A 10,050-nucleotide genomic window follows, 5' to 3' on the forward strand; every position below is an offset into this window, starting at 1 on the left:
GTACCTTAGACTCTTATTTTGAAGTACTTTAGAGGTAAGATGACTGCCAGTCACCCTTGACCTCGGCAGTAGAATTGTTTGAAGACCTGGTGGTCACACAGCTCTTTACAAGCCATTTGGGAAGCCTGTGGAAACCATTACGAAATCACTAGAAATCTTTTTTGAAACCTACTTGAAAGTTTAAATTTCAGACTAATACCGGACTCTGGAAAACTCACCGATACAGAGCCACTTCACTGGATTGTTGATTTCCTTGGAACCTTGCCTGCTAACTTGGCCTGCTACCCTTGCTCACTGACCCTACCCTACCCCATCAACCATCTGACAAGGTACATAGAAAGCTTGTTAAACAATGCCACAAGGTCTGCTAGAGCCTTTGAAATTGGACGCAACAGTGACTAAGTTTATGTATATGCCTTCAATAATTAAATTTGATAACCCTTTTGAAACCCAAACATTGGCAGCATTGTGGTTTTTAAAAGCCATATAAATGTGTGTAAAAAATTTGCTCTTATTCAGTTTATTAAAAGTCTGAATAAGTTACCTCGTTTCTAACTAACCAATATTGTGTCATGTAAACACGGTCGAGTTATCTCTTTAAAACGGGGCATTGGTTTGCGTTCTGCCCGTGCTCATACTCTATCTGCACAGAATTTTGGTCTCTATAAGTGAGAAAGTTTTGTTTTTTATAACCATGTATACTAAGGCATTAAAAAAACTGACCATCTATGACCATGTATAGTAAGGCATTTTACATTATATTTCAGTCCAATAAATGAATTTAGGACCTGCTTTATTTACGCTTTGAATAATGAATGTCTTACACAGCTGTATTTGAATGGATGTCATTCCTTTAGAGTCTACACACTTTAAACACAAAGGTCATGATTTATTTAAGGATTGTGTTTGTAAAACAGGCACAAACAAGTTGTTGCTTGCACAGTCAAACAGATTTGGCTGCTGGTAAAACAATAGCTATGCAGTACATCACATTGGCATAAGATAACCAGATATTGTACTCTCATTTCAAGTTATGTATTAATCCTGCAGAAGGTTGTCTCTATTTGTTGCCAATATTACATTTGTCTGTTAACCTTTCCCCCCAATTTAATAATTCAAAATGATACAAGACATCAGGTCAGCTAATGATGACTAATTGGAATAGATGAAGAGGGGATATCATCAGCAATTCAAATGAGTTTGCAGCCTCCAACCAGATGTGGAAGCTTTGTCAATCTCCAACTCATTCACTGGAGGAATGAGAGTGTGATAGATGTGAACTGAGAAAAATAACAGTATTGATGCATGAGAGAAGCACAATGGAAGCTCTCAGTCTACAGACATGAGAAATAAGTTGTAGAAAAAATGAGGGAACATATAAGTTGTGGACTCGTGATCAAACACCACATGAAGGAGTGGAACACCACTGCCCCCTACAGGTGATAATAAGCACGATAAAGATGGGTTAAATGGCTGAGAATGGAGTCTATTTGTCATAATTGCTCCCAAAGCAGAGAAGGAATCCTTGGTTGAGAGGGAACATGGACTGGCATGGCTGTAGAGGCAAGACATAAGGAAGGCGGCAAATGGTGACAGTGCTGTGAGATGAGATGCATGACCGAGAGCAAGCGGCAGCCTACCAATATGAATGATCACACTCAAATAAACGCCCTTTTTCCTTTCCTAAATGACTCATACATACTGTACACTAGATTCAAGGCGCTGCCAATTGTTGGAAAGTTTTCCCTCCCAGCCCTGTCAAGCGAGAATGTAATTTTCTTCATCAAATACTGCAAGTGCTGCTATGAATACATATTTCAAACAGCACAAATGCAAAAGTCACAGTCATTAAATTGGCCCCAAACCTAGCTGGCGAGAGTATAGGTTTTCTTAAATGTCAGGTATACTTTTTAAAATATGTGACATTCCCTAATAATTATTCAATTGATCTGAGTTTTTACAACAACACATCTGATACTTTTAAACTTAAAAGTGTGTGCAACTCTGAAAAGTCATTAATGGGCAACCAAGAAGTAGTTCTGTTGCATAGATGCTGGCTAAAGAAGAACAAGCCACCCACACAAGCCAACCAAAGCTTAGCTGTCGCCAACATTGTTTTGATTATTGCATCGGTGTTTTTATCAGCACACATCTCTTCAAAAGCCTGATAACAATCTTGATCATTTGAATCAGGGGTGTTGAAGGAGGGAAAAATACCATGGTAGATTCAACATGAACTGTATCAAAGAAGCTGCTTTAGTTTCTACAACCACAAAAGAAATTACATGAATTTCTAATTAACGCTATCTCCGTCACTGGGGTGTTACGGAATGTCAGACAAACGCCATAGAGGGGACACGAGTCACTGAAAAAGTGCAGTAATGAGATCAACCTAAAGACAGAAAGTGCACAAAGAGATTTTATTATTTTCACATATGCACATAGGTCAGCACATTGGCAAACACCGCTGTAGAAAGAACAGAAGGCAAGATGATTCTTGTTGGGATGTGAATTAGGATTTCGGCTTTCTTTTTTTAATCTGCATTTTGTCTATTAACTCATATTGTTAAAATACCTCCAGTATCATTGCATTTGAGAGATGGGATGTATCGATAAATCAAATTTCAGTGCTGTAACCACTCACTGAACAAGCAATTTGTCTTCTTTCTCCTACAGGAAATGCCAGACTGACAAAAAAAAAAAAAAACACTATTTAACTGTACAGCATTCAATAACATTTCAAAATGATGAATTACAGTTGATTTCCTCAAAAACTGCTTTACGGTTATTTATTTAAAGAAGGAATTAAATATGGCACTGTTTTTTTTTCCCACAGTAACCCTACAGTTCACCCCCCCACCCCCCCTGTTCACAAAATAATGTGAGAGCCTTTTTTTATTTTTTAGAGCATCCACTCCACATGTGCATGGAGCACCGCGGGCGTTTGAAGAGACAAACAGGTCTCTCAAGGGCATCCTATAACCAACAGTCCTTTTTATGGTTCTTTGTTCTCCTCCCCCCTGCTTCACAATTGAACCCCATCAATCTAACCATTTACTTTAATTTTATTTCTCACTCCATTAGTTTCAGGACATAGAGCAGCACTGTGAGAGAAAAGGGTGGAGGAAAAGCACGGTAAGAAAAAAAAAGAGGAGAAAGTTTGGCTCCTTGGAGACATAAAATGTAATTTCACAGTCAACTTGCTGCGATGTATTATTTCACAACAATGGGGTGTGGGCCGATATGAGTCCTCCTTGGCACCTGCACAGAACTGTTAGAACAGCACCGATGGCTCTCTGGGGGAGCTCGGTACTGTGTGTGTCAGCAAAATTATCAAAAGAAAAAGGGGGGAAATACATCAAGCGAATCCTTCCTAACGCTTCAAGCGAGAAACTGGTGAACGACGAAGGTCACAATAGATCGTAAATATAATTAAAGTCATGTTCAATGTTTATTGTCACGGTCTGACATACTTTACTGCCCCACAAATGATTTATATGGATGGATTACGTCTGTTAATTTCAAACATTTTTCTGAGTTTGACAGTGACAGGATAATAAAAGCCTCACTTGTTACCATAACATTTAGCACCCCATCTGGGGTGGTCTAAAATGTACAAAAGTATTACTGTATTTTCCGGACAATAAGGCGCACCTAAAAACCTAAAATTTTCTCAAAAGCCGACAGTGTGCCTTATAGTCCGGTGCATCTTATATATGGACCAAATTCCTAAATTTAAACTGGCCCGAAGCATTGTGACATGAAATCAATCATAAGTGCCCCACTGAAGACTATGAATAATGAATCAAAAAGACTATGGATCATTATTTTGTGATTATAAAGTAATTTGTTGCATCTGAAGTTGAAATAAAAAAGATAAAATGGAGAATGATTTGATTTGGATTAAAAACCTGACATGATGCATTAATGGTACACCTTATAGTCCGGTGCACCTTACATAAGGACAAAGTTTTTAAATGGGCCATTCATTGAAGGTGCGCCTTATAGTCCAGTGCGCCTTATATTCCGGAAAATACGGTAATAGAAACATCTTTTGTTTGGGTTTTGGAGGATTTGAAGTTCATTTGTGGGAAAGTGAAGTATGTGAAGCATAACAGCAGGTGTTTTTAGACATTAAAACGATACTCTATGCGCTCCCTTATTGTTTTCTAAGAAAGTGCAACAAAGTGTACGGACCATTTATTCCAGTAGCTGCACAGCTTCGTTGCTCCTCCTTAAACCATTACACTGTTATCCTGGAACACGCTAAATCGTATAAAGATGCAGGGTGCTTCATTAGCTGCAGTTCTCTTATCATCAACTACTAAGCCAGCCAGATGCAAACACCTAAACCATGAATGTACTTCAAATAACAAATGAGCCAACAAAATCAGTAGAGGATGCTCACCAAGCTGGCACTCAACCAAAAGCAGATAATTTTATCGTGCAGGTGTTACTCTGGAGTCATAAATGCACACGGTGTCTTTTTTCAGAGTTTACTGTTTTTCTGAAATTGCGACACCAATCCGAGAACTTGATCTGATGCCAAGATGACTTTATTCTGCAAGTAAAGAGCGCTGTTTTTTGACGTCTCATTCAAGAAGTAACGATAGTTCACCATAATGCCGCAGGAGTTGGACACGCCCTTTGGGCTCGTGTCTGCGTGCCAGTTGAGCCGCCACATGGTAGCGCCATTTTGAAGGTGGAAGTTGGCCACTGGGTTAAGTGCATAACCTCGCCTCTTCTCCCCGTAAAGATACCAGGCGCAAAGTCGCATCAGGACAGGCTCCAGTAAATGCGAGAGACGTTCGGAGCGCATCCATTCACCGGTGGCTATTAACATGCGAAGGGCATCTATGGCACTGGCGTCTGAGGATAGGTCAGTGAATTGCCTCATTTCGTCCCACTCCTGCTCAGAGAGGAGGTCCGAGGCACGTCCTTCTTTCCGGTACTGGCTCAGGAGGCCTTGAAGCCACAAGGAAAAGCCTGGAATGGGGGATAGGCTGGAAAACTGGGCCATGTGGGGAAACTCACTCTAGAGAGAGAAAAGAAAACAAAATATGAATTGAACAATTATGGAAAAAAAACAACTCAATGTTTTCAAATGTGTGCATGATCCTGCTGCTGATGGTTACACAAACACACAAATCCGCATTTACTTCCTCAACGGTCACTTGGATTCTCACCTTCAATTTTACTTCAAAAATGCTCCCCCTTATTTATTTGTACACTATCCAACTCTCACGCTTTGATTTAGCCTTCTTAGCCTTCTTCTAAAACCATCTTGGCAAGCTGGCATCTTGGCTGATAAGCAAGTTGATGTAACAGAGGTGATAAAAGCTTCAGATGAAAGAGCAAGCACCAGACAGCCCCCAGAGAATTAACTTTGTCGTTGAGCTGTATAACTCTGCCGAGTTAGCCTTCCTTGCTATCATCATCCAGATGGTTGCAGGCTTTCTTTTTATATCAGGATATTTCTTCACTTCTATTTCTTTCATAGTGTGAGATTCTTGGCAGAGCTGACAATGAAAGACGGCACTGCAAATAATGCTAAAAAAAAAACTATAATACAGATAATGTATTTAAAGAAGGTGAAAACGCAACCTGAGCAGCAGGATATTTGGGAAAAGTTGTCATGTTCGTGCTTAGTTGAAGGTTTTTCCCCACATTGGACCAGCAAAGTAGAAGGGGATCGAAATGATTTTAAAAACTAATTTTTTTAAATATAATTCACCATTACACTTAATGGAGTGCTCGTAATAAGTGGGAGCCTTTTGATTGTTTCAGAAAGCCAGTCTCCTTTTGGGCAAGTGAAAGACACGGGCACCCAAAGTGATTTTATTTTTATTTAATTTGGTTAATGTTCTTTATCTCCTGCATGAGCCACCACCTTTTTGATAGTTTGAAGGCTTCAATGGATGTGCGGATGTGTAAAACCAGTGACTTAAGTACCACTACTGGCAGTCAAGAGAGACATTTTCAACAGATTAAATTGGTCAATAAAAATAACATAACATTATTTTCAAAGAGGGGAAAATTGTTGGTTTCGTGCATTTTCTGCATGTGCAACTGATAATTATGTAATTATGAAATAACCCCCCCCCCCCCCCCCCTCATGGACAAGCCTTGGACAAACAGCTTTGTATTGTACTAAAGGGTAAAAAAAAAAAAAAAAACCTCAATTTGCGGTGCTTACTCTTCCATGTAAATTAAAATGCCAATAAATAAATTGCACCAGTCTCCTTGAACTAAAAACTAAAGTGCACTGCAAAGCTGGAAAACAGATTTTATGAGGGTGCATTACAAAGACGCATATTCCCCATTTGTTGGGCATAGTGGCTTCTGATGGTCCATTCAATGTCCTAATCATTTCATAAGTGCTGGCAAGAGTCCGCGGACTCTTCTAGACTTATTAAAAAAGATGGATGGGATTTCATTACAGTGTCAATGTGGTAGTCACTGTTTTGTCTCTCTTCATTCATCAATCCCAGTTTATAAACAAATGATTGAATAGCAAGAGATTAATACTTTATGTAAGAGATTGAAAGAAAGACCATTAAACGTTTGAAGAACAACAAAACTCTTGTCAGGTAATTTTGCACACAAAAAAATATAGCGACATGGGCTGCACCTGAAGGCTACAGACCAAGTAGGTTCGTTCCAGTTTGGCATATTTGCTTACGTAGTGTATACAAAAGTCGAAAACGGGGAGAAGGAGAGCACAGCTGAATCGTTGCAATCTTTGGGCTTATCTTTGCAAAGTTTGACTCATGTATGTCTAATGAGTTCATTTGTACCATTCACCAAACTAATACTTTATAAATTTTCAGCTAAACTGCCATACCCATCTAGGAATGCATCATTCAGAACTGTGGATGATTAGTTTGGACAGAGCATTGACTTGCAGCATCTAATACCAACTACACAAATACACCCACCTGCAGTTCCCGCACCACCCGCTTGATGAGATAGTTTCCCAGCTCAACACCTTGTAGACCAGCTTGGGTGGAGGAGATGGAGTAGAAAATTGCTGCATTTACCTTGTTTACATCTTCTTCCAGGTCCAGGGCTGAAAATTCCCGAACAATACTCTAAAAAAAGAGGCCACAGTATGCTGTAAAACTCTGCACGTCACCAAGATGAATTAGAAACACTATAATGTGGTAAAAAAAAAAAAAAAAACTCAGTCTTATGTTTTGTTTTAATACGGTTACAATACCTTAATTAGTATTATAAGAAATTAATTTCGCATGACAGAAAATGTATGAATAATTTTCTGAGTTAATATCATGAATTTAATGAATATATATCATGAATTTCCTATTTCCTTTATGGTATGAAAAATTGATAGGAATTCTCCAAATCCTTTCCTTCTAACCTGTATGTTATCTGAGATTTCATCGGTGAGGGCTACATGCAGCACGACCAGAGGCTCCCCAGGCATTGCGGCATGGGTGAAGGCGTAGCAACGACGGTATGGCCCCACTCTGCGTTTCAGATCAGCCCAGTTCCTAACAGGGTGCACCGCCTCATACCTGACAGAAGATTTGTCATTATACTTTTCATTTCCCAAATTGAGTTGCATGATTCAGGTGAAGACATTTGTTTATTATGGACTCCAAAAATGACAAATTGAAGAATCACATTTGCTGCCTTACTGGCTGATCTTTTGTAGGATCTCACAGGGTGACTGCCAAGTGATCCGCTCTAGTCGAAGTAGACCGACAGAGAACCACTCAGACAGCAAGCTCTTCAGGGTTCCATTCAGGTCCTAAGAAGGAGGATAGTGAGTCATTCCACACTTATGTAATACTTGAGATATCTTCTCAAAATGTCTACTGAAAAACAGGACAACCAAAAGAATGACAGCAGAGTGACTTAATACCAGATAAATCACATCCTTGTTGGAGCTGTGTGTTCCCCTCCCTTGATGTATGTTTGCTTTTTGAGTCTTCTCACATGATGAGTAATGACGTTTCTGAGCTTGTAATATTTACACAGGAGCCTCTTCAATAAGCAACTTGCCATTTGAAAGCAGGACTGATGCCCTTAAAAGATCAGATTTCATTTAAAAGCGCTATCTTGCAAACACACAAACTGCAAAGTTTATGAACCCAGACACTATATAGACAGCTCCATAGGAAGACTACAGGTTTGCGTTTCAGTTGTATCATTAGCAAGCTCTGCTCAGCTTCACTCATGCTGTGTGTGCTACAATAATATTGTGAGCATTGGAGCAAACATAACTGCAGTAAGTTAAAAGGAAGTGTCCATCTAAATGACCACACCACTGACACCTTTACCCCAGTAGGATGGGTGCACAGATCCATCCCAGGATTCTTTCAGTAGGAGCAAAAAATAGCCAGCCTGACTTTTGTAACCCACACCACCCACTGATGTCACTATAACAGTAGACTGAGACAGCGGCAAGATTAGTTGGAATGTTAATTACTTGATGACCAATGCAAGTTGGGATTTGTTTAAAGATGGATTTACCCTCTTAAAAGACAGCACCAAGAGCAAAGCCATTAGCAGTCTAATACAAGTGTGGAAATCGTTTTAAGAGTTACACACACAAAAAAGCATGGGTATTATTGGGATCCTATTAATCAGAAACTTCTAAACATTCATTTAAATGGCCAGATGGCTTGTGCCTAAAGTGTGGCTTTGAACTCTAGATAAGCTCGTGGGGGGAATTCCATTTAATTATACTACAAGCAAGGGATGAAAATAAGAGCTGTAAAAATATTAGATAAGTTACACTTAAATGTTCACAAAGTTTATGACGCGTAAAAAATACTAGTTCATGAAATTTAAACAACTCAAATAAGGCTGATTTACAAATTATGGTGGATAATTTACTTTTAAGTAGGCAATCACTTTGTAATTATTGAGTTTGGCTTTGCTGGAGTTATTCTTGCAATTGAACTGAAAACACCTTCAAATTAATTGACAATTCAACTACATGACATTTCACTGGGATGAGTTAACAGTAAATGATTCATAGCCTCTAATTACAAATAAAAAAAATCTTGTGTATTTCTAATATCGCTATGCAGTTCAAAATCGTGATGTTATGATAAACAACTCAGACATCGGGGTGTTTTTCATCTGGCAAATTATTTGGGCATGCTTACTTGCAAAAATAAAACTCCACAGGGAGAATAAAATGTAACTAGGGTAAAGGGCACTGTGGCAGTGTGTTCTGAAATGTGAACCATGTGAGTCGGCCTTGTTTGGGGGGTATGACGTCTCTGTGTGTTAACCGCCCACCACCAAAATGTTAGCCATGTGGGTGTGTCAAACTACACTGGAATACTAAGTTAAAAATCAACTAATAAATAGATAGAGCCTTTGGAGCTATTGCAAACATGCAATTTGTATATATTGAGTATTGCGAGCTTCCGTAGAATATGTAAACAAACCAATGCTTACCCTTAAGTGCGGGCTCTCGCTCCTTTTTGATGAAATAATTTCAATCACGTCGGCTCTAAGGTCAACCAGAAACTTCACTCCCCCTTCCACCCTGCTTATGTGGTTCAGAAGCTGCTTATATCGGGGTGTCAAGCTATATCGAAGTCTGTCCTCCACCTGCAAAATGGTCGCCAAGTCCCTGAGTTGGGTGTGTAGAAGCTTCCCAGCGAACTCCGAAACACTTTTATGATCCACTCCAAATTCATGTGAGAGCTTCGCCAGAAAATTTAGTTTTTCTTCCTTGTCAAGACTTGTGTAGAAATGCATGAACTCCAAACTGTTGGCTTCTGGAGGAGGCGGAGATTTCTCTCTTGTTTCGTATGTCGGTAAAGGTGATACGACTCTTGCCAATATTTCCTCCATACCAGTAACGGCTCTACTTGATGGTGAAGACAACCAACGGCACTTGCCGAAGTCCAACAACCCCAAAGTAGCTTTTCGGACAGCCCAATGTCGCCAACACTTCAGACTGGCACGAAAAGTACACATTGCGGGTTGGGATAGCATTGCTGGGAGGGATCACGGGTTGTTTATGGACCCAAGCCTTGATAACGTAGACAGTAACTGTTTCCGGGT

General features: G+C 39.6%; 1 protein-coding gene across 1 annotated transcript; it reads right to left on the reverse strand.

Moving 5' to 3' along the window:
* Window positions 1-2,401: 2,401 nt before the first annotated feature.
* Window positions 2,402-10,040, reverse strand: mlycd (malonyl-CoA decarboxylase). Its single transcript, XM_049722765.1, has 5 exons — window positions 9,436-10,040; window positions 7,659-7,771; window positions 7,379-7,535; window positions 6,939-7,091; window positions 2,402-5,035 (listed from the first exon to the last, which is right to left on the reverse strand). Exons 1-5 carry the CDS (start codon window positions 9,979-9,981, stop codon window positions 4,490-4,492), a joined length of 1,515 nt encoding a protein of 504 aa, XP_049578722.1. The 5' UTR covers window positions 9,982-10,040; the 3' UTR covers window positions 2,402-4,489.
* Window positions 10,041-10,050: the final 10 nt, after the last annotated feature.

The sequence above is a fragment of the Syngnathus scovelli genome, chromosome 6, assembly GCF_024217435.2.
Source record: "Syngnathus scovelli strain Florida chromosome 6, RoL_Ssco_1.2, whole genome shotgun sequence".
Lineage (NCBI taxonomy): Eukaryota > Metazoa > Chordata > Actinopteri > Syngnathiformes > Syngnathidae > Syngnathus > Syngnathus scovelli.

Coding starts and splice junctions, on each gene's coding strand:
- mlycd (XM_049722765.1), bottom strand. CDS start 9,981: ATGCTATCCCAACCCGCAATGTGTACTTTTCGTGCCAGTCTGAAGTGT. Junction 7,092..7,378: donor AAATCTCAGATAACATACAG/GTTAGAAGGAAA, acceptor CTCTTTTTTTAG/AGTATTGTTCGGGAATTTTC. Junction 5,036..6,938: donor GGGTGGTGCGGGAACTGCAG/GTGGGTGTATTT, acceptor TTCTCTCTCTAG/AGTGAGTTTCCCCACATGGC.